The 24,950-nt window shown below is 43.0% G+C and overlaps 1 protein-coding gene across 1 annotated transcript in view; it reads left to right on the top strand.

Moving 5' to 3' along the window:
- The window catches only part of LOC121621076 (phospholipid transfer protein), a 25,316-nt gene extending 630 nt beyond the window's left edge, over positions 1-24,686 (top strand). Inside the window, exons 2-15 of the mRNA XM_041957388.1 lie at positions 10,296-10,437; positions 10,899-10,998; positions 11,108-11,236; positions 13,616-13,771; positions 13,910-13,973; positions 17,325-17,480; positions 17,561-17,737; positions 17,856-17,915; positions 18,416-18,580; positions 19,076-19,143; positions 21,967-22,009; positions 22,103-22,166; positions 22,288-22,364; positions 22,523-24,686. Coding sequence (XP_041813322.1) covers positions 10,323-10,437; positions 10,899-10,998; positions 11,108-11,236; positions 13,616-13,771; positions 13,910-13,973; positions 17,325-17,480; positions 17,561-17,737; positions 17,856-17,915; positions 18,416-18,580; positions 19,076-19,143; positions 21,967-22,009; positions 22,103-22,166; positions 22,288-22,364; positions 22,523-22,615 — 1,467 coding nt within the window. The 5' untranslated portion in view covers positions 10,296-10,322 and the 3' untranslated portion in view covers positions 22,616-24,686. The remainder of the gene's footprint in view (positions 1-10,295; positions 10,438-10,898; positions 10,999-11,107; positions 11,237-13,615; positions 13,772-13,909; positions 13,974-17,324; positions 17,481-17,560; positions 17,738-17,855; positions 17,916-18,415; positions 18,581-19,075; positions 19,144-21,966; positions 22,010-22,102; positions 22,167-22,287; positions 22,365-22,522) is intronic.
- Positions 24,687-24,950: the final 264 nt, after the last annotated feature.

Genomic DNA, 24,950 nt, shown 5'->3' with positions numbered 1-24,950 from the left:
TTCTAATCGGCATGTTTTTCCCCTCAGTGAAAAACTACATACACAATGTATTTTTAATTGAATCTTCTTTTCTTTCTGCTGCATTTAATCAACTCGCTGGTAAAATTGTCGAGTGTGCAAAAATGAAGGAATTGAAAACTGTTGCTGATGTGATCCAACACCAATATATAAATCAATGTGAAGTAGCAGGATGAATTCAAATATGCTGGTGTAATGTCAGCTACAGGTGGGACGGCTGTTCTCTCTACAGCCCTGCTGTTTTAGCCTATATTGATGTTTAGTGTCTCCATTAGCAGTCTGCTGAATTAGCTGTTAGCAGCTCCTGTATGTACAGACAGTCATCACTGGATTACTGTGACTCCAAATTTAGAAACAGGATGATTCTAAGGATGATTTTTTCTCAGTGGATTTTGAGGTTTATTCTGGATCATCATCTCCTCAGGAAGAGGTGTCACACTGAATTATGTCATCATGTGTGTTCACATTTGACCGAGTTATGACTCTGAGAAGATTTTTTGAGCAGTACCATTGCCTCTTCTTCAACTCTATATGTTGTGATACTTCCTGACTGATGTGATTCCTGTGAGTCAGCAGTGGAAGAAGTACTCTGGCCTACTTTTAAAATGTTACTGCTGCAGTAATACTACAGTTATAAGCAAAATCAGTATCAAAGGTAAACATTATGCAGACTGGGAGAATATTTGCTGTAATTATGGTCACTGAAGAATGAACATGTAGTAGTACTTTGTGTAACAGTACTTTACTGTTGTATACAGAAGAGCTGATTTAAATTAATTTCTGAATCTACTCTTTCACTCTGTCTTGTTTATATACAGCATATTTATCTCTATACTAGATATACAGAAACACTTTGCAGTTCAAAGTGCTGAATAATCTAGTCTTTTCTCCACGACAGACCTGAGGTCAGAGGTCAGAGCTGTGTGTGGAGTTTAAATCTTCTTTTTGAACTGAACCTTTATAATTAAAGGTCAGCCGTTAGCCAGATGTCCAGATATGGGTCTCGCAGCAGCTGGATGGTGATTGGTTTTCGTCACTGAGCTATAATTAAACACACAGATTACAGGCCGAGTGTGTGTGCGTGTGGTCCTGTGTGTCTGTATTTGTAAGGACTTTGTGTTCCTCAAAGGCTTTTTGAATCTTCAGATGTGCTGATTAATCCTCCAGAATTGAGCTCCTTTCCCCTTTTCATATGCAATCCTTAACATTTCTGTCTTCATCTGTCACTTAAGATGACTTTTATATTAATGTTCCCACCCTTCCTTCCGCTTCCTGTTTTATAAAATCGGACACATGGCTGACACGTGAATGGACATAGCACTCGTTCACCCTGCCCAGCACACTGCGCTCCCAGAATGCATGCTAACTTATGGTTACTGAAGTCTCAAAAGGATTGTTGGAGCCTGAGCCTTCAGCTATCAAGCTAGTCCTGTGGAACCATCTTCCACTCTCGGCTGGGGGGGCAAACAACCTCTCTATGTTTAAACCATTCCTCATCCAAGGCCTCCCCAAACCAATCTGAAAGCAGTTCTGCAACCATTTGGAGTATGCACATGTTTTAGGTCTCTTTTAAAATGTAACACAGGTTGAGTCAGCATCACTGTGGCAACTGTGGAAGATTTGAAATGATAAAACATCTTCCCAGGGGTTAGTATCGTTTTTTGGCTAAATACACACACATTTTATGGGATTGGATTGTCTGTTTGCCAGTGTAACCAGACCATTGTTGTTATTGTGTGTTGTCACGTTATTGATGGAATACTATGAGGCTTCACCGGTGAGTCTAATTGTTTGTTTGTTTGTTGTTGATGTAGATTATACTTACTGTTGGGATTTTATCTCAACATTATTTGTATTAATTGAGTCACAAGAATCTTAGCTTTCCAACGATATATGACATGAGTACAAACTGTATCTGATAAAGGCCATGACCCGCACGCATGCCGAAGGTCTGATCACTTGACATATGACTTGAACTGTGCTTTACAAAAAGTCACTTTGACAATAACAGTCTGCCGTGATGGATTTTATTTTTTGAAAAGCAGTAATATCAATAGAACTTTGACTGTGAGTTGTTATAAATGATCAAGATCAATTGGAAAACCTGTCTGCCATCAACCAAAACACTTCACAAGGGGCGGGGCAGAGCAGGAAAATAGAGTAATCCTGAGTAAACTCACAGGAAACATTGTGTGCTACCTGCTAAACATTCCCACCAACTTTCAAATGGTGGAACTCTGAGTTAACGCTGAGCCTTTCAACCCAAGAGCTCAAGGCAGATGGCCACCCGTTCACAGCCTGGATCTGCTCAGGGTTTCCCTGTAAACAGGGAGTTTTTTCTTGCCCCTTTTGGTGATTTGTCATGGTGGGAAGTGTTTGGTCTCTGTGAATAATATTATAAAGAGTACAACCTGGACCTTCTATATGAAAAGTGTCCTGAGAAACTTTCCGTTGACTTGTTGTGTGAATAACACTGACTTGCCTTGAAAAGTTTTGGCACCTCAGCTCCAGCTGCCACTGAGCCTCCACAGGAAATGCCACGCTGTTAGCGCCACCAGCGAGATGCCATTGTAGCTGCTACACTGGCTAGCCATTGGTAAAGTCTAATGGCATCATACTGGCAGCAACAGTTCTGTGGCAGGACCGTGGGTTCCTGCACAATTTAGGGTCGTCAGGCAAACCAGCTGAACAGGTTTAACCTTTGTAGCAAAACAGCACGATGTTTTAAGACGATATATTAAGACACTGCTTTGATCAAGGGTTAGGGTTCATATTTTTGTCATGGGAGTGCTACATTTTTGCTTTTTACCTCATAATTGTCATGATAAAAGATAAACTGATCATCTCTCTCATAGAGGAGTTGTAAAATCCTGTCTGAGTATTATAAACTAGTTTCAGATGGGACAGACACAGTGAAACACCTGAACGACAGGTAAATAATCCAGTCTGTTCTTCTTCTCCTCCTCTTTGCTCTCTGCTGTTAAACCTGCTCTCCATGATCATCACTGTCTTTTCATGCAGCTATATCGACCATATAATTCTCATTTACATGTTTCTGTTTCTTTTGCCATGGCAACTGACTGGGAATTAAATATTGATTTAGTAAACATGTAAACCAGAAGACATGAACAAGCTGCTCCCGATAACACCATTATTGTAATAACTGCACCATTCTCTGGTAAATCAACATAAATCAAGCTTAATGTCAGCAGCTCTGCTTTGTATTTAACTATATCGACACTTAAAACTGTCTATGAGGACTGATGTCCACATCCTATAGTCCAAGGAGATGCTGTGCAGGAATTCATGTGCAGCCCCACGTTGTGACCACTGAATGCACATCAGCAATAAAATAAGAACATGGAATCGTACGAGGAAAATGAATAATGTAAGTCAGTGTTTGCTACAGAGACTCAGCTTCTCTACAACTCCAACGCTTTTTGCTGTGATACTCAGTTTGTTTTACAGTGTAAGAAAACAGGGTCAGGAGGGCCGGCAGGCTGCTGAGAGAAAGGGGGGGGGGGGTGTTGTGGAAAGTGTTGTGAAACAGAGGTTACTGCAGTTCAAGTTGAACAGTTTATATGAGCAACACAGTCTGAGAATGTTTTCAGCTGTGAGCTATGGAGCAACAGGAGGGGCAAACCCCCCCCGATCATGACCTCTGACCTCAGAACATCACACAGCTCCCTGATTGCATCGGGAGAAAGTCTCTCTGTGGACAGTCTGACAGTATTTCTGCAGACAGCAGACAGTTTGATTGTAGACAGTATGACAGTTGGTCTGAGGACAATTTGTTTGTGGACAGTTAGTCTGAGGATGCTTTGATAGTTTGACAGCTGGCTAGTGGACAGTTTGACTGTTTGACTGTGGACAGTTTGAGAATTGGTCTGGGACAGTTTGTTCATGGACAGTATGTGAGTTTGTTTGTGGACAATATGATTGTGTGTGGTAAGTTTGACAGTTGGCCTGTGGACAGTTTCACAGATCGTGGACAGCTTCACAGGTTTTCTATGGACAGTTTGACACTTTGTGGACAGTTTGACAATTTGTGGACAGCTTGTCTGTGGACAGTTTGACAATTTGTGGATAGTTTCACAGCTGAGAGTTTGGAGAGTGGACGGTGTCACGGTTGTCTGGGGCTAGTTTGACAGTTTGTTCGATTGTGGACAGTTTGAAAGTTGATCTGAGAACAGTCAACAGATTATTTGTGGACAATTTGTCTGTGGACCAGGAACAGTGTGACAGTTTGAGGATGGTTGACAGTTTTTCTGTGGACAGTTTGTCTGTGGAAAGTTTGAATGTTTGTTTGTGGACAATTTGGCATTTTGTCTCTGGGCGGTTTGCTCGTGGACAGTATGGCAGTTGGTCTGAGAACAGTTTGACAGTTTATTTGTGGACAATTTGTCTGTAGACAGTTTGGTTTCTAGGGACAGTTTGTGCACAGAAAAACTGTCCACAGTCAAACCGTCCTCAGTTTGTCAGTTTGTCTGTGGACAGTTTGACCATTTGTCTGTGGAAAGTTTCAGCCTGTGAGTTGCTGCTCAGGATCGGAAGCCGAAGTTCTCTACACTGTTTTTACAGGACTTGAATGTAGTTTCATAGTTTGTCTGTGGACAGTTTGACAGTTTTTCCATTGGTAGTTCGTCCGTGGACACTTTATCTATGGCTTGTTTGACTGGTTTTCTGTGGACAGTTTATCTGTGGACACTTTAACAGTTTGTGTGTTCACAGTTTTGCTTTGGACAGTTTTACATTTCGTATGTGGACGGTTTGTCTCTGGACAGTTTATCCATGGACAGTTTCAGCCTGTGAGATCCAATCAAGCCAATATTCTTTGCACTGTTTTTTACCAGACAGGACTTGAGGACAGTCAGAGGAGGCGACAGTTCATGAGCTCAGTGTCATGGTGATGAAGAACGAATCCATTAAGATTGGACGTCACCGTGTGGATGAACAAAGAAAGGCCTCTATGGAAAAACAAAAACCTGAACAATGAAACAGCAACAAGATGTGAACGATGAAAAAACCCAGCTGAACCTACCAGATGGACTGAAACACGCGATGGTTGCTCCTCTGTTGTCGGGGCAGACACAGGCTAATAATAGTGTGTTCCTGTGGTGTAGGACTGCTGATTCCTGCTGTTGGTGTTTGAAATACCTCCTCATCATTGTGCTTGCTCCTGGTTTCTGTGTGCCATGTGATGCTTCACGCTGTCGGGCCGTGGTGTGGTAGCATGACTCAGCTTGGCTTCACACCACCTTGTTGTCAGAGACACTCGAATCATGTCCTCCATCGAGTTCATTTCTCTGTTTAATGCTCACGGTCCCAACAGCAGTGTCATTTATTAACGGACAAGTCCACAAATGTCTCTCAAGGCCCCATTATGAACAGGTTCACTGAACAACATAAAGACGTGAACTATCGTATCGTACTATAGTAGCTGCAGAGCTGTAGGTGAGGTCATTGGTCTCCTTCCCTGTGTGGCCAAGGCTTTAATTGGTAGTTAACCGTACTTGATGATTGGCAGGAGATGAATCAGCTGAGACATACTGGATTATTTAAAGGCCGACCTTTTGAACACAGATGTTGAGAACAGATGATCTGACAAAGACCTACTTCCTGCTCTGCTTCTCCTGCTTGCTCTTTGCTTTGCCTACACTCTTTGCTGATATCCTTGTTTTTCTCTGCCAAAAGTTTTGGAAAGTGGATCCTGGATGCTTATAAGTCACGTGGACTTAAATTACTGAAAGTAACAGAAGGCTAATACCATTTTTTAAAATCACTTTTGTTTTATCTCAGGACTTTGCAAGTCTGACCTCCAGATGGTACAAGCCTTTTTGCTGTTTCTGTGGCTGGAAACCTGCAATCAGGACGGAGAGCATATAAATCATACAATCTGTGAGTGACTGACTGAGAGAATTGCACAGCTTGAACAGGAGACTGAAAAACCATCAAATACATTTTGGTGAAAACAGACTTTTATGCACAGGATGACTTCAGCTGTTGCGCATCCTGGCACAGTTTTGGCTAACACGCTGACCCGGATGTGTCCTAACGCCACAAGATCACCTGTTTTTAAGATCAGACTGCATGATTTTTTTTTGTTTTTGACAGTGGTCACTGTGCCAGATCTAACAATCACAGGGAAAGGGCTGTTCAGGTGTCCTTGGGGAGGCGGGTGAGGCAACTGTCAAACCGACAGAAGCATTGCATGTGATGCTGGCAGTATTGTGACCAGAAAAAAAGAAAAGAAAGAAGAAACAGCTGTGGATGTGCTATAAGATTAGATAGATAAGATAAAAACGTTATTAATCCTCTGCCGGGAAAATTTGGGGGTTTCAGGCAGCAGGCGGAGTAGGAATAACAGCATAGAAATACAAAATACTGATGTCATCCGTCACAAAGGCATATCCAACAAGAAAATGAGCCACTGAATGACCGACCTGCTTCCAACTTGCCATTTTTAAGCAAGATTTTAAAAAACTTGCTTTTAACCAGTTAAATGATTTTATGACCTCAACAAACACTGCTGAAATATATCAGTCTGGTTAGAAAATATCACAGCACAGAGACGGCATTAGTGAAAACTGTCAATGACATCAGTTCAAACATGGACACGGTCGTGTCTGTCTTATAGATTTGAGTGCAGCGTTTGACACAGTAGATCATACCATTCTTTTCAATAGACTCTGTAATTTAATTGGCACCTCTGGTACTGATTTTAACTGGTTCAAATCATCTCTCACAGACAGGAAATTCTCTGTCAGCATCGGTGAACACACATCTAGATTTTATCAAATGAAATGCAGTGTTTCCCAGGGGTCAATTTTAGGTCCAACCCTTTTTAACCTATACATGCTACCACTTGGAAATGTCATCAACTTTCACAGCTATGCAGATGACACACAACTTTACATTGCCATGTCTCCTGATGACACGTGTGTGTGTGTGATAAAGTCCAGCATATAGATGTGTGTGTGTGATGAGTCCAGCATATAGAAGTGTGTGTGATAAAGTGTGTGTGTCCATTTCAAGATTCAAGATTCAAGATTCAAGAGTCTTTATTGTCATTGCACATGTCAATGAAATTTTCATTGCAACCCCCATGTTAGATGGTAAGAAAGATAAGACTAGAAAGAGTGAATAAAATTAAGATAACTACAATAAAATAAAATAAACCAACATGCAATAAAAAAAAAAATATTCGTGAAGCAATTAAAAATATAACAGAATGAAAATATACTTAGGCAATAAAATATACTAAACAATAAACAATAAAATATGGAAGTGAAATGTGCAAACAGAATAAAATATACAAGCAGAATAAAATATAAAATATACACAGTGAAATGTTCCGACAGAATAAAATATGCCAATGAAACTGAAATGTGCTGATATACTAAAATGTATATAATTATAGTATATGTGTGTACATAAAAGTCAAGTACACAGAAGGTGCAGGTGGAGGTAGAGGTGTAGGTGTAGGTGTAAAGTGCGGTGTGCAGTGTTCACAGTTCACACAGTCTCTCACTGCAGTGAGGGGCTGCTGGGGGTGATAGCTCTAACAGCTCTGGGGAAGAAGCTGTCCCTCAGTCTGTTAGTGGTGGTGCGGATGTTCCTGTACCGCTTTCCTGATGGAAGCGGTACAAACAGTCTGTGGCCCGGGTGGCTGGGGTCCGTGGCGATGGATCTCGCCCTCTTTCTGACCCGACCTTCATATATAGAGTCTAGGTCAGGGAGGGGGCAGCCCACGATGCCCTGTGCAGTTTTAACCACCCGTGCCAGTTGTTTCCTCTCCTGTGCCGTGCAGCTGCCATACCACACTGTCACACTGAGGCAGAGGATGCTTTCAATTGTGGCCCTGTAGAAGTTAACGAGCAACCGAGAGGAGAGTCCAGCCCGTTTCAGCTTCCTGAGGAAGAAGAGCCTTTGTTGTGCCTTCTTCACCAGGCGGGAGGTGTTCATGGACCAGGAGAGGTCAGATGTGATGTGGAGGCCCAGGAACCTGATGTTGTCCACACGCTCCACCACTTCTCCGTCCATGAGGAGGGGGGCGTGATCCGTCTTCCTGGACCTCCTGAAGTCCACAATGACCTCCTTGGTTTTTCCTGTGTTCAGCACCAGGTTGTTGGCTGAACACCACTGGGTGAGCTGGCGTATCTCCTCTCTGTAGTGGGTCTCGTGGTTATCTGAGATGAGACCCACTACTGTAGTGTCGTCCGCAAACTTCACGACTGTGTTGGTGGGGTGGATGGCAGCACAGTCGTGAGTAAACAGGGTGAAGAGGGCTGGGCTGAGCACACAACCCTGTGGCGTGCCCGTGCTGAGGACCAGAGGGGATGATGTGATGTTCCCTATTCTCACCACCTGAGGCCTGTTGGTGAGAAAGTCTCTGATCCAGTGGCACAGAGACGCAGGCAGACCCACCGTGTGTAGCTTCAGCGCCAGCTTGTCTGGGATGACGGTGTTAAAAGCTGAGCTAAAGTCTACAAATAGCATCCTGACGTAGGTATGGTCCATGGTGTGTGGTGTAGGTGTGTAGTGAGTTCGGAGTTGTTGTGTTGATTATTGTTTTTATCGCCCTCCCCGAGAGGTGTAGAAGAGCCGTACGGCGTGGGGGGAGGAACGATCTCTTCAGTCTGTCAGTAGAGCAGGACAATGGCAGCAGTCTGTCACTGAGCTGCTCCTCTGCCTGGAGGTGGCGCTGTGCAGTGGGTGATCAGGATTGTCTATTATGGACTGGAGCTTGTTCAGTGTCCGTCGCTCTGCCAAAGATGTCAGACTGTGACTGTCCATACTATAGGACGATATCCAACCGTACATTCAGCTAGATACTGGAAAAGATTAAATTGAGATAAATTCCAAATGAACTCCTGTCTTAAAGAAAACATTATTCTGGAGGGATATCAGTCAGGCTTTAGAACAGACCACAGCACTGAAACTGCTCTGACTGAAACAATCAGCTGCCTCAGATCAAATTCTGATAAAAAAAAGGTCTCAGTTCTTGTCCTCTGACCAGGATATCTTAGCCAGTGGTCTTGAACAGTTGGTTGGTCTTTGTGACTGTGTGTTAAACTGGTTTCAATAATGCATCAAAGGGAGAAAGCTTTACTTCAGTCTTGGAGATCATGTGTCTGAAACACATGACATCTGTTTTGGGGTTTCAGGGGGCTGCTTTGGTCCATTACTGTTCTCACTATGCATGCTGCCACTGGGTGGTGTCATTAGAGAGCACAATGTACGTTTCCATAGTTACACAGATGACACACAAATATACATCTTGGCTGAACCAAATAATGCATTTCTAAATGTCTGTTGGTAATTAATCAGTGGATAAGCAATAATTCTTTTAAGTCCCACATCAACAAGGGGATGAAAACCTAGTTTTTCCACCTTAGAAACAGTAAAAAAAATCAGACACTGAAAAACTGATCAATACCTTTATTTCAAGACTACTTGATTCCTGTAAAGCTTTATTTACTGGCCTTCAGAAGAAAACCACTGAGAGACTTCAGCTCATTCAAAAGCCTGCAGCTCGGCTATGAACCAGAACCAAGAGGAGAGACCACATTAGTCCAGGTTTAGTTGCTCTGCACTGGCTTCCTGCAACATTCAGAAATGGTTTTGAGGTCATCCTCCTTGTTTCTAAAGCCCTTAGTTGGCTAGGACCAAGCTACATTGCTAACTCCCTTGTTTTTTATTTGCCTTCCAGAACACTGTGATCATCTGCTGCCTGTTTATTAGATGTTTCCAGCAGCAGCTGAGAGAAAATTGGGTTATGCCAGTTTTACCCCGAAGTTCTGGAACAAACTACCAACAGATTTCAGATCACTAAATATTTTAACAATAATGCTAAAGACTTTTCTCTTCACTTTCACCTCTAATTAGCTATGACGTCCTGATACAAGCCTGAAACCTTTCTACTTTGCCTTGGCTTATGCATTGCTGTACTTTTTTCCATTCTATGTTTCCCTACATTTTATTATTTTATCTCGTATCATGCATTGTCTTTGTTTTCATCCTTTTTGTATCTTTTGCTATCATTATCGAGTGACTTTTATTCCCCATCTTATTTTGCATGATTTTTTTATCCCTGTTTGATATCCGTTCTATGTTTTTCTATTTGAAGCACTCGCTCGGTGCATGTGATTCCCTTGTTGCAAAGCAGCTGCAATACGAGTATGAAAGGTGCTACACAAATAAAGTTTATGAGATGGCACACCGATTGAGTTCAGCCTTTAATCCAGGTTATTTGATCTTCTTTTTCTGTGTTTCAGGTTGGCTTTGACTGGTTCTGGCTCAGGATGACTTCCTGTCTGTTGTCCCTCCTATTCCTCTTCCCTTTTGCATCCTCCACCATGGCTGCCCTCGAACCCGCCGGCTGCAAAATCCGCATCACTGACAGAGGACTGGAGATGTGTAAATATATGGATATGCCATTATAATCCAAAAGTAGACTAAGGCTTGAACAGATTTAAAGTATAATCCAGATTTATAAACCAGATTTAAACTGTTATACAGGTTTACATCCTACTCCAGATTTACAACCCAGAATGAAACAATAAACCAGGTTTGAAGTATAATCCAGATGCAAACTGTAATCTAGATTTAAACCTCACTCCAGGTGGAACCTATAATCCAGATTTAAACTATAAATCAGGTTTACAGTGTAATGTATATTTAACGGTTTAAAACCTGTTGGTCTGATGAATGTTTGACCTGATCTAGTTAAGACTTGTGTATGTTTAAATGACATCAGTGACAGTGTCCAATCAGAGACTTTAATATCCAACTGATCAGTTTTCTCTATTTGATCTACTGCAGTACTGGTAGTATTTGCTCTGTTTCAAGTACTGACAGAATGTATTTTTTGCTTTCAGTGAAGTTTGAGACTCAAAAGTTTGTTGAAGAGGAGTTAAGCAACATCAGTATGCCAGAGATGAAGGGCAAAGAGGGACGCTTCCAATACACCATCACTAAGTACTAATATCACTAAGTACTAATATCACATACTATATTTCTGTTTTATAAATAAAACTTTGATAATCAATGTGCATTTATATTTTCACTTACTCTTGTTTCTCATCAGTGTGAAGATAACAGAACTGAATCTGACTCATGCTGAGCTGCAGTTCATCCCTGACGTGGGCCTGCTGTTTGATGTTCAGAACTCATCCATCTCACTGAGTTTCCACAGACGGATCCTCTACTGGTTCTTGTTAGTACTATGGCAGCATGCTTACTTAAAGAACAGAAATATAACTCTAAGACTCACCCTACATATAGCTAATTTAACTCTAATTGTTCTCAAACAGAACATTAAAACACTTAAATAACTTCAATAGTTCTTCTACAGAACATCTTCCTATACAATACTATTACAGCTATAATGGTTCTCATGCAGCACTCTAATATAACTCCAGTAGTCGCCTAAAGGACATTAATGTAACCCGAGTAGTTTTACAGAACATCGAAATAACTTTATTCTTATCTCTTTACTTCTCCTACAGACCACTGATATATGCTAACTCTAATAGTTCTCCTGTAGAAAAGTCATAATTTTTAGTTCTACAGGGCACTAATAGAACTCCGATAGTTCTACTGAACAGATATAATTCCAGTAGTTCTCCTATGGAACATTAGTATTCCTCGCCACACTTAAAACTTTCCTTTTAGCAGGTAACGAGAAGGATTTTCTAATCTGGATTTTAAATGGAACCAGTGCAGGAACATGTGTAATCGAGTTCTGGATCAGCTGGAGAGTATTTAGCAACCAGACTGATAGTAAGGGACTGCAATAATCCAGTCCGGACTCGTTTTTCTGCATAATGTGCCTAATTTTTGCATCGTTAGTTAGGTGAAAAAGGGTGGCCCTTAAAATTTGTGCAGCCGTGGCCTAGAGGTCGCCAGTTCGATTCCCCCACCGGACTGGCAGAAAAAATGTGGGTGTCCATTAGCCGGCTGATGTGCTCTGGAGCAAGGCACTTCACCCCCTAATAAGCTCCCAATGCAGCCCACTGCTCCTGTGTGTCTCGCTGCATGTTGGTGTGTGTTTCAGTCAGTCATGGGTTAAATGTAGAGAAGAATTTCCCAGTTTGGGATTATTAAAGTAAATAAAGATAAATGTAACCTGATGGCCAGCTTCAGCCAATCACAAGCTGATAGACTCTCTTTAGCCAATCACTTGTAAGCTGCCGAACTTTAAATATTCCTAGACAGAAGCCACACACACATGCAGACATTTGTGAAACCAAGCCAATCTACGAGCAAAATGGTTTCCTCCACCTTCTGTTAAATCTCTCCTCAGCAACGTCCAAATTCAGACCTTCTGAAAATAGAAAACAGTTCTGTGATACGGAAAAAAGACAAATGTATGTAAGTTTTAAGCTGCTGGCCTGATCTGTCTGTTACGTTGGTCTGGCAGCAGTTCGCTTATCGGGGTCTGGGTTGCAGGGGCAGCAGCCTCAGCAAGGAAACCCAGACAGCCCTTTCCCCAGCCACTTCCGCCCCACAGTCCCAAGATGTTCCCAGGCCACAGCCTCCACCGTGTCCTGGGTCTGCCCGCTTGTATTCGCAATCTTGATCTTTCGATCAGACGTTCATATTGAGGCTCGTCTCACCGTCTATCTTGAACTAGTTCTGGTTGTCTATCGACGTCCTGGCTGAACATCACTTAGTGTCATTTTTCAACTAACTCTGGACGTCGTATCGACAGTCTAAGTTAGGAATACAGAGAAGGGAGGATATAGGAGTAAAAAGGACTTATTGTCACAAACAGATACTGTTTATGGGGAGATGATCCTAGCTGACCCAGGTGAAGAAAGGGCAGGTAGGTGAAGTGAGTCAGCAGGCTGTTCAGGACTGAAGCAGGGCAGAGGTAGCAGATCTGAAACACAAGGAAAATAGTTTAGTCACTCGAAATAACAGACAAGGCAAAACTCTGAAGCTGTACTGAAGCACAAGGGCGAGCAAAGTGTCTGACACCTTTCACCAGGTTAGCGAACAACAACCTAGGGACAGCTGCTGGGGAGATCTGGGTGGTTGATGAGTGTGGACTGGCTGCAGCTGTGGTAGCTGATTGGTGCTGGGAGACGGTGAACCAAGGCTGCAGGGAACCCCTCAGTCCACACACACACACACACACACACACACACACACACACACGACAGACACAAGGAGAGACTGAAAATGACAGGGAGGGGCAGGGAAACACAGGGAAAGGGAGGAGGAAGAGGGCTTCCTGACATTAATTTTCTATCTTATTTTTTATGTCTTTCCATGTGTTTTTTATGTGAAGTGCTTGGTGCGTGTGATCATGATTATTATCAATATTATCATTATGAGAGAACGCTAATATAACTCTAATGGTCGTCAGAACCGTGATGGTGATATAGAACTTATATAACTCTAATAGGTCCTTACAGAAAAGTCATATAACTAATAGTCGTCATACACAACACCAAAAATAAAACGAATAGTTCTTCTTATCATGTAAGTACAGGAATGACGAGGATGATGATTATGGTGACGTATGGCGGTATGATGATAGTGGTGGTCTTACTTCTATCAGTGATGAAGCAGAAGTGTTGTATCTCAGTTATGACACAGGAAACATCAACGCATCGGCTGAAGGAGTGAACATCAACACGGTTCTGAACCTGATTAGAGACGATGAAGGACGGCTGAAGATCAATAACATTACCTGTGATGCCAAAATCTCCAAAATGAAGGCACAGTTCAGTGGAACACTCGGGTAAAACACACCATTTTACTAATCAATAATGATTCATGATTACTGTTAAAAGGAAGGATGTAGTTATCAATAATGACGATCAATGATCAAATCGGCCAATCGGGAACTGTCTGTAATCATACCTGTTTTTTTCTTTAGGAGAGTTTACGACTTCCTGGCCAGCTTTCTAACAACAGGCATGCGCTTCCTCCTCAACCAACAGGTCTGCCTGTCTGTTTCACCTGTCTCCCTGACCTGTTAATCTGTCACCTGTCTCCCTGACCTGTTAATCTCTCACCTGTCTCTCTGACCTGTTAATCTGTCACCTGTCTCCCTGACCTGTTAATCTCTCACCTGTCTCCCTGACCTGTTAATCTCTCACCTGTCTCTCTCACCTGTCTCTCTGACCTGTTAATCTCTCACCTGTCTCCCTGACCTGATAATCTCTCACCTGTCTCTCTGACCTGTTAATCTGTCACCTGTCTCCCTGACCTGTTAATCTCTCACCTGTCTCTCTGACCTGTTAATCTCTCACCTGTCTCTCTCACCTGTTAATCTTTCACCTGTCTCCCTGACCTGCTAATCTCTCACCTGTCTCCCTGACCTGTTAATCTCTCACCTGTCTCTCTGACCTGTCTCCCTGACCTGTTAATCTTTCACCTGTCTCCCTGACCTGTTATTCTCTCACCTGTCTCTCTGACCTGTTAATCTCTGACCTGTTAATCTCTCACCTGTCTCCCTGACCTGTTAATCTCTCACCTGTCTCTCTCACCTGTTAATCTCTCACCTGTCTCTCTCACCTGTTAATCTGTCACCTGTCTCCCTGACCTGCTAATCTCTCACCTGTCTCCCTGACCTGTTAATCTCTCACCTGTCTCTCTGACCTGTCTCCCTGACCTGTTAATCTCTCACCTGTCTCTCTCACCTGTCTCTCTGACCTGTTAATCTCTCACCTGTCTCCCTGACCTGATAATCTCTCACCTGTCTCTCTGACCTGTTAATCTGTCACCTGTCTCCCTGACCTGTTAATCTCTCACCTGTCTCTCTGACCTGTTAATCTCTCACCTGTCTCTCTCACCTGTTAATCTTTCACCTGTCTCCCTGACCTGCTAATCTCTCACCTGTCTCCCTGACCTGTTAATCTCTCACCTGTCTCTCTCACCTGTCTCCCTGACCTGTTAATCTCTCACCTGTCTCCCTGACCTGTTAATCTCTCACCTGTCTCTCTGACCTGTTAATCTCTCACCTGTCTCCCTGACCTGTTAATCTCTCAACTGTCTCTCTGACCTGTTAATCTCTCACCTGTCTCTCTCACCTGTTATTCTCTCACCTGTCTCCCTGACCTGTTATTCTCTCACCTGTCTCTCTGACCTGTTATTCTCTCACCTGTCTCTCTGACCTGTCTCCCTGACCTGTTAATCTCTCACCTGTCTCCCTGACCTGTTAATCTCTCACCTGTCTCTCTGACCTGTTAATCTTTCACCTGTCTCCCCGACCTGTTAATCTCTCACCTGTCTCTCTGACCTGTTAATCTGTCACCTGTCTCCCTGACCTGTTAATCTCTCACCTGTCTCTCTGACCTGTCTCCCTGACCTGTTAATCTCTCACCTGTCTCTCTGACCTGTTAATCTCTCACCTGTCTCCCTGACATGTTAATATCTCAACTGTCTCTCTCACCTGTTAATCTTTCACCTGTCTCCCTGACCTGTTAATCTTTCAGCTGTCTCTCTGACCTGTCTCCCTGACCTGTTAATCTCTCACCTGTCTCCCTGACCTGTTAATCTTTCACCTGTCTCCCTGACCTGTTATTCTCTCACCTGTCTCTCTGACCTGTCTCTCTGACCTGTTAATCTCTGACCTGTTAATCTCTCACCTGTCTCCCTGACCTGTTAATCTCTCACCTGTCTCTCTGACCTGTTAATCTCTCACCTGTCTCTCTCACCTGTTAATCTGTCACCTGTCTCCCTGACCTGCTAATCTCTCACCTGTCTCCCTGACCTGTCTCCCTGACCTGTTAATCTCTCACCTGTCTCTCTCACCTGTCTCTCTGACCTGTTAATCTCTCACCTGTCTCCCTGACCTGATAATCTCTCACCTGTCTCTCTGACCTGTTAATCTGTCACCTGTCTCCCTGACCTGTTAATCTCTCACCTGTCTCTCTGACCTGTTAATCTCTCACCTGTCTCTCTCACCTGTTAATCTTTCACCTGTCTCCCTGACCTGCTAATCTCTCACCTGTCTCCCTGACCTGTTAATCTCTCACCTGTCTCTCTCACCTGTCTCCCTGACCTGTTAATCTCTCACCTGTCTCTCTGACCTGTTAATCTCTCACCTGTCTCCCTGACCTGTTAATCTCTCACCTGTCTCTCTGACCTGTTAATCTCTCACCTGTCTCCCTGACCTGTTAATCTCTCAACTGTCTCTCTGACCTGTTAATCTCTCACCTGTCTCTCTCACCTGTTATTCTCTCACCTGTCTCCCTGACCTGTTATTCTCTCACCTGTCTCTCTCACCTGTTATTCTCTCACCTGTCTCCCTGACCTGTTATTCTCTCACCTGTCTCTCTGACCTGTCTCCCTGACCTGTTAATCTCTCACCTGTCTCTCTCACCTGTTAATCTCTCACCTGTCTCTCTCACCTGTTAATCTGTCACCTGTCTCTCTGACCTGTTAATCTGTCACCTGTCTCCCTGACCTGTTAATCTCTCACCTGTCTCTCTGACCTGTCTCCCTGACCTGTTAATCTCTCACCTGTCTCCCTGACCTGTTAATCTCTCACCTGTCTCTCTCACCTGTTAATCTCTCACCTGTCTCTCTGACCTGTCTCCCTGACCTGCTAATCTCTCACCTGTCTCCCTGACCTGTTAATCTCTCACCTGTCTCTCTGACCTGTTAATCTTTCACCTGTCTCCCCGACCTGTTAATCTCTCACCTGTCTCTCTGACCTGTTAATCTGTCACCTGTCTCCCTGACCTGTTAATCTCTCACCTGTCTCTCTGACCTGTCTCCCTGACCTGTTAATCTCTCACCTGTCTCTCTGACCTGTTAATCTCTCACCTGTCTCCCTGACATGTTAATATCTCAACTGTCTCTCTCACCTGTTAATCTTTCACCTGTCTCCCTGACCTGTTAATCTTTCAGCTGTCTCTCTGACCTGTCTCCCTGACCTGTTAATCTCTCACCTGTCTCCCTGACCTGTTAATCTTTCACCTGTCTCCCTGACCTGTTATTCTCTCACCTGTCTCTCTGACCTGTCTCTCTGACCTGTTAATCTCTGACCTGTTAATCTCTCACCTGTCTCTCTGACCTGTTAATCTCTCACCTGTCTCCCTGACCTGTTAATCTCTCACCTGTCTCTCTGACCTGTCTCTCTCACCTGTTAATCTCTCACCTGTCTCCCTGACCTGTTAATCTCTCACCTGTCTCTCTGACCTGTTAATCTCTCACCTGTCTCTCTCACCTGTCTCCCTGACCTGTTAATCTCTCACCTGTCTCTCTCACTCTCAGGATTGTCTGTTGCTCTCTCACCTGTCCATGTTTGACCTGCCTGTCTCTCTGACCTGCCTCTCCTCCAGATTTGTCCTGCTCTAAATCATGCTGCTTTGGTCCATGTGAACTCAATGTTGGAGACGATCCCTGTGAGGACGGAGGTCGATCAGTTTATTGGGATCGATTATTCTTTGATCGATGATCCAGTGGTGACGTCCAGGAGCCTCGACATGCACTTCAGGGTCAGGATTCCGACACTGAGTGTATTTTCTAACCTTTACGGTGTAATATGACTGTAACAATGAGCGTGTCGTGTCTGTAGGGGATGTTTTTCGACCTGTCTAATCCGAACGACACGCTGGTGAACTACGCCGTCGACCCGGTCATCAGAGAGTACGACAGGATGGTTTATCTTGCTCTGTCCGAGTTTTTCTTCGACAGTGGAATGTTTTCTTACTACAGAGCGGGGATCTTCCAGACGCACATCGTCAATGAGAAGGTGACCACCACAAACCCCCGGACCCTGGAACCATCACAGCAAACAGAACGAAGATGACTCCTCAGGGCTAATCCTGTTTGACCTTCATTGTTTGTGTTTGTGTCGTCCGTTCCTTCAGATGCCCAAGGACCTGGAGATGTTGTTGAGAACCACCTACTTTGGAGCCATCATGATGCTGGTTAGCAGAAACACCCCAGAAACAGTATAAGTGCAGTGGGGATACGGGAAGGATGCAGCAGAGAGTTGAGACACAGTAGAAGTTACAAATCTGCTTGAGGCAGGGTTCATGAATAAAACTGACTGTGGATCAGGAGGTGGAGTGGGTTGTAAAGTGCTCTGAGTGGTTGGTAGGCTAGAAAAGCACTGTATAAAGGCAGTCCATTTACTATCTGACAGTAGCTCTGTTCCCTCTTATTCAGTCCACCCCCCCCATCCTTCATATAAAGTGGGTTTGCAGGTGTTTGTATTATTTTGTCCACCGCTGTCACCAGAGGAAACTTCCTGTTTGTTTCTTAATGCTTGAAATATTTATTATTCAGTCAACATCACCAGTCTTTTCTGTCATTTACTGTCTGATATTCATTGAAACCACAGACCAACATGTTTATTATGATTTACTGTCTCTTAGTCATGTGTGGTACTGTGTTCTTCTGAATTCTCCCTGTCTGTTCTGTGTAGAACCCAGCTCTGGTGGATGCTCCGCTCTCTTTGCAAATCGCCGTCAACTCACCTCCAAAAACCTCCATCAAGACGTCTGGAGCAACGGTTGTCATGACAGCCATTGTCAAGGTGATGGTGCTGCCTCCAGGTCAGCCTCCAGTCCAGCTCAGCAGCATGACCATGGTACACACACACGCACACACACACACACGCACACACGCACGCGCACACGCGCACGTGCACACACACACACACGCACACACACACACACACACGCACGCACGCACGCACACACACAGAGTATAAAGCACAGGAAATCCTCACCTCTGGTTGGCTGGCAGCTGTCTGCTGACAGATCAGTCTCTCACCTGTCAGGTGCACCTGATGCTCTCAGTTTCAACAACAGCTGATGGTCCTGGAGAGGTTTCATGTTCTCCAGCTGAGAAGCTGCTTATTAAAATTCAACTGGTTTGAAAAAAAATCTTTTTGGGCCCTCAGATGTTCTAGGTTCAAACATTTGTTTATTTCTGTTCATGTTTCAGGTTTCTATGCTATGCTTCCATTCCGGTTTCACCAGTTCACACCAGTTTGAAACTGGATTTCAACAGGAAACCTTCTGATCAAACATTGCTGTTTTTATTCTATATTATTTATTCTGAACCTTCTCTCCTCCTGCAGGAAACAAAGTTTAACGCCAAGGTCTCTATGAAGGGAAAACGTCTGGCTGTTCACGCTGACCTGCGCAGGTATACACACACACACAGAAAACATGCACACATTCACACACAAACAAATACACATGCGCACATACACATAAAAACACATCTGTGCGGTTCTGGACTTAATATGAAACAGCTATTCATAATAACGATGTAAGAGGGAGAAGTTCACTTACATGACATCCGGTCAGACTATAGCGGGACTTTCTATAAATGATGATAATGATAATGCACCAGTGGGATTGCTCCAGAACTGCTTTGGAAGACAGGATGTAATCGGTGTTCATATCCTTGGGGATTTGCAGTGACAGATTTGGCTGCCTGCTACATCCAGTGCTGCTACAGCTCTTACCAGAAGACATGGACATGCAAGTCAGACTTTCACAGCAAATGGAAAATGCTTGAACTCATCCAGTTCCTGCAAAATGAAGTCCAAAGCAGAGATAAGATAAGATAAGATAAGATAAGATAAGATAAGATAAAACTTTATTTATTCCCAGCCAGGGAAATCTGGGCATTAAAGCAGCATGTGATAGAGAAATAAAACAAACAAAAAAAACAATACAAAATAAAAAAGTAGACTATACATGTGTACATGTTATACAAGCAAGAATAATTTTTTGACTTTGAAATAAAAGAGAAGAAGATAAAAAAATATGTAGAAAAAAAATAAAAAATATGTATTGCCTCAATAACTTTGAAAAAAAAAACATTTTAAGCTGCCTTCAGATTAAAAATAATAATAAATAGTGTTACTACTATTGCACAGAAAATAAAAATATACAAAACAGTAAAAATAATATGTAATATTGCACAAAATGTAAGGATATGAGCGTATGTTGGCATAAATGACGAGAAAGCAACAGATTATTCGACAAACAGCATCAACACAGTCTGATGTGGTGCTGTTTGTGGACTAGTGCAGTTTATGGTTGGGGCGGCCCAGTGGGGGGAGGGGTGAAGCGCTGTAAGCATCCTTGGTGTTTGCATACAGTAAGTCCAGTGTTTTATTGTCTCTGGTGTGACATTTGACTTACTGGGTGAAGGTGGGGAGAGAGAGATGAGGAGGAAGGGCTGGGGGGCCACAGTGTGTAAGAGCTCGAATGCTGCCGCCGCGTCAGCCAAGGGGGGGGTGGGATGTACACAGTTATCGCAATGACATGCGAGAACTCCCCCGGCAGGTAATACGGCCAGATGCTAACAGCTAGCAGCTCAGTGTCTCTTGTGCAGCGCTGCTCCTTCACGCTGATATCTGCTGGATGACACAAACATAAGAGAAGATAAAACTTTATTTATCCCCAGTCGGGAAATTTAGGCATTACAGCAGCATTGAAAGCAGTGGGAAGAAAAAATAGCAGCAGAGGTAAAGAACATTCGAAAAATACAAAATAAAAAGTAGACCATATATATGCACTTATTACAGAAGCAAAATGGAATTTGATAATGTAAAAGAAAAATAAAATATGTAGAAAAAAATACAGTACAGGCTAAAAGCTTGGACACACCTTCTCATTCAATGCGTTTTCTTTATTTTCATGACTGTTTACATTGATTCTCCCTGAAGGCATCAGAACTGTGAATGAACACGTGTGGAGTTATGTGCTTCACAACAAAAGGTGAAATAACTAAAGAACATGCTTTATATTCTAGTTTCTTCTAAATAGCCACCGTTTGCTCTGATTACTGCTTCGCACACTCTTGGCATTTCCTCGAGGAGCTTCAAGAGGTCGTCACCTGAAATGGTTTTCACTTCACAGCTGTGCCTTATCAGGGCTAATTAGTGGAATTTCTTGCTTTATCAATGGGGTTGGGACCATCAGGTGTGTTGTGCAGAAGTCAGGTTAATACACGGCCGACAGCCCTACTGGACAACTGTTAAAATTCATGTTATGGCAACAACCAATCAGCTGACTAAAGAAAAACGAGTGGCCATCATTACTTTAAGAAATGAGGGTCAGTCAGTCTGGAAAATTGCAAAAACTTTAAATGTGTCCCCAAGTGGAGTCGCAAAAACCATCAAAACAGATAGCCATCAGTGCAGGTATTACCAACGCTTCCTTGCAGATAGCTCTAGGAGAAAAGGACAAAGATGCTGTGCCGGGTCCTCATGGACCTCCCACCAAACACTGTAGAAATGAGATGAGCAGAGTGGCGTTTCAATCTGGAGAGACGAGTGAATTAAGTAAACAGAATTGTTGGTTATGACAGATGACATGTGATAATAAAGTCTTATCAGAGAGTATTTTGCCTTTAGTCTACAGGTAGATTTTGCATTCAAGGGCTATGGCCCTGAGCAACAGCAAGATAAACCCCCCCAGATCCCCGGGTGGACCTGAAATGCCTCGGCACCAACACAGCAAACAAACTACATTTATTACATGTACCAACATCACTAAAGGAGGTGGAGGAACATCTGACCCTCCAAGAGAGAGAGAGTAGGGGAGTGAGAGGGACAGAGAGAACGATGCTAACTGCTAAGCTAAAGTAACTAGCAGTTCATACAACGCTAACGAAGCCACCTGCCCGTTACGAGCATTAACACACTCACACATCAATGTACACGGCGGGGGCAATCTAGGGTTTAGTATCTTACCAAGGAGACTTTGAAGCTGCCGGAGTCAGGGATTGAACCATGTTTGTGAGGATGAAGGATGTTTGTGATGGTTTTGTGCCCCCCCCAATCTAACTAACCAAATGACTGAAATGATGGAAGTCTTTATTTATCATCACCGTGGTGTCTTTGCTTTGCCACATATGTCATAGTCCAGACTTTTACCATCTGAATCACAAACTGAATGAAGAATATAAATGTAATTACAATTATTATTATTATTATTATTATTATTTCAGGTTTAAAATCTTCTCCAACCAATCAGCCTTGGAATCTCTGGCAGTAAGTGTTGTGTCTTTTTGTGTATTACTTCATCTTATAAAGCTATGACATTGAGTAGACAGAGGTATGAGTGTCTGTCTGTCTGTCCCTCAGCTGATTCCTCTGCAGGCTCCTCTAAAGACAATGCTGCAGATGTCTGTGGTTCCTTTAATCAACAGTAAGAATCTGATTAACTGTAAAACATTGAAAACGATTAATACAGAGTTTACTGTAACACACTGTGACACTGACTACTGTGAGGCTGTTTTACTGACTATTTTCTGTTTCTGTGTGTTCAGACTGGACAAAGAGAGGAGTTCGGATTCCCCTGGCTGATGGAATGGACTTCATTGAGGAGGTGGTTGAATATCACAATGTAAGTCAATGTACTCGTTAAACATCTTCTGTACATGTTAAAACATGATGCTGTTTTCTAATCGACCATTAACCTTCGTATCTTCATGTAGTGTCATACATCATAAGTGCTGCAGTGCTGCCCCCTGGTGTTGACAGCAGGTGTCTTTGTCTCTACAGGGTTTCATTGTGATAGGAGCTAATCTTCACTTCAGCAAAGGACTGAGAGAAATGTCTGTAGGAAACAGCCAGACAGAGCCAGACACTGTCTAAATATATATGTATGGGCCAAAACAGTATATGTATACTGCGTGGATATCTACACACACAATGTAAATATACATACTGCATACACACACATATATCTATTGTACAGTATATGTAGTGACATATTTGTGTACAAGACTAACATAACTGCATGAATTTATAAATGTATCATATATTGACATTGAAATCTACAAATTAAAAGAAAAACCTCAATAAATGTGTGGAGAAACATAAATGCAGATGCTTCCACACAGGTGCACTGCACGCTACAATTAGACAGTTAGCATCCAGTCATGTGCTGTGGCATGCATACAAATGCTAAGCAAGCCCAGTTAATTGTGCTAAGAAGAGAATCCTTTATTAATCCCACAGTGGGGAGATTTTTAGCGTTACAGCAGCAAAGGATTTAGTGTAATAGTAAAAGCAATAAATAAAGTCAGATATGGTAAGTAACAACTAAATAATATAATATAAGTACAACAGACAGTGAGTGAATTTGGAAATACTGCACAGTTCAGTTTACTCTGATTTTACATGAGTGCATCAGTCTCTTTGTGTGTGTGGTCTACTGGCAGCATTGTTGATTGTAAAGTCTGACAGCGGCAGGAAGGATGGACCTGCAGGATCTCTTCTTCACAAACCACAGGTGAAACAGTCCAGTGCTGTCAGAGAGTCCTGCATGGGGTGGGACATGTTCTCCATCAGAGATGATAGTTAGCCATCTTCCTTCTTCCTTCCACCACCTCCACTGGGTTGGAGTTGGGGGTATCCAAGGACAGCGCTGACCTTCTTAACCAGTCTGTTCAGTCTCTTCCTGTCAGCGGTTGAGATGCTGCTCGCCCAGCAGACCACTCCAAAACATGGCCTCAGGAGTGACCCTGCACTCCAAAGGACCTGAGTCTCCTCAGCAGATAAATCTGCTCTGGCTTCTCTTGCATAGTGCATTTGAATTGTAGCTCCAGTCCGGTTTATTACTAAGGTGAACATCCAGGTCGTTGTCAGCTTCATTAACTGGAGGTGAGCTGGTGTAGGTGAGTGCTCGTACCTGAAGTCCACCACCAGCTCTTTGGTTTTCCCTCCACTGGGACCAATCCACACATCCCTGGGTCAGCTCTGTACTGCCTGTCATCCCCATCTTTGATGATTCTGTTTCAAGAGAAAAAACGTGACTTTGAAAGAGGTTCATTGTTCTATTGACAGCACATTGATGTCAGTAATGTCAGAGCAGGATGTGATCAGACTGTCAACAGTTACATAGATCGGGGTATTAAAGTAGGGCTGTAGTGCTTAAAAACTTCAAATTACAAAGAATAATGCACATTTGAGTGTTCAGTAATCATATGAATAACTGTTAAATCTGCAGCAGCTCTGGCTCTTCTGTATCTGAAACACACTTCTTTTATCTGACCGTAGACTATGAAAATAACACAGTCAACAGGTGTAGTCCACAGCAGAATGACGCGAGTGAGGAAATGCAATATTGGAATGAAAATTTTATTAAGGTCTTGAAAATCCAGCACAGTGAATGAAATGATCTTTTAATAAAGGCAGCAAAGCATCTTTTCATACATCACTCATCATCCACTCTTGACTATTTCTTTGTTGTGATGCATTTGCACAGAAACAAACAAAAAGCAGCCTGTTGAGCTTGAACAGCGTGCTACATCAGCTTAGCTATGTGTTCATAGCATAGCCTGTTATATGAGATTGACGTCTGCCATCGCTGCAACTTTTCCTCAGAAAGGATGTTTTGAATGTGACTTCATGAAGTAAGAACTTTAAAACCTTCGAAACACAAACTCCTCGTGTTCACTGGCCTTTCTTTAGGCCACACTAATTAGCCCCGGTAGCACTTAACTGCACATTTGGCTGACTGCAGTGTAATATTCTCAACATGATGAACCTATTTATAAAGTCAGTCCAACATTTGATTGTGTGGTCAGTCATAGTTGGACTAATGTATGTGAATGTTCCACATAGGGACAGTGATGAACACGTACACACGTCTTCTGATCAGTGTGTCGTTGTTGTTTTTGACGGTTGACATGAAAGACACAATAAAGACAAATGTGTTGGTCTGTTTTGACCTGCAGGTCTGACCTGTCGTCAATCTGTCCACTTCAACAGCAGCTGTCTGATGAAAACTGTTCTGGTGTTTGTCTGTGAACATTTAACTTGTTCCTTAACATTAACCTTAATCTGTCTGTTTAGGAACAAGCCTGCATCATTTCACAAATGTTGATATTTTATTGAGTCACAGATACGTTACGTTGTTATGTTGGTGGTTTCTGTTTTATTCGATCTTTTGGTATGCAGTCATAATTACACCTAATTGTTGTCC

This window comes from Chelmon rostratus, chromosome 2 (genome assembly GCF_017976325.1).
Source record: "Chelmon rostratus isolate fCheRos1 chromosome 2, fCheRos1.pri, whole genome shotgun sequence".
Classification (NCBI taxonomy): domain Eukaryota; kingdom Metazoa; phylum Chordata; class Actinopteri; order Chaetodontiformes; family Chaetodontidae; genus Chelmon; species Chelmon rostratus.
Note: the sequence above shows the minus strand (reverse complement) of the source record. Positions and strands in the feature narration are given on the sequence as shown.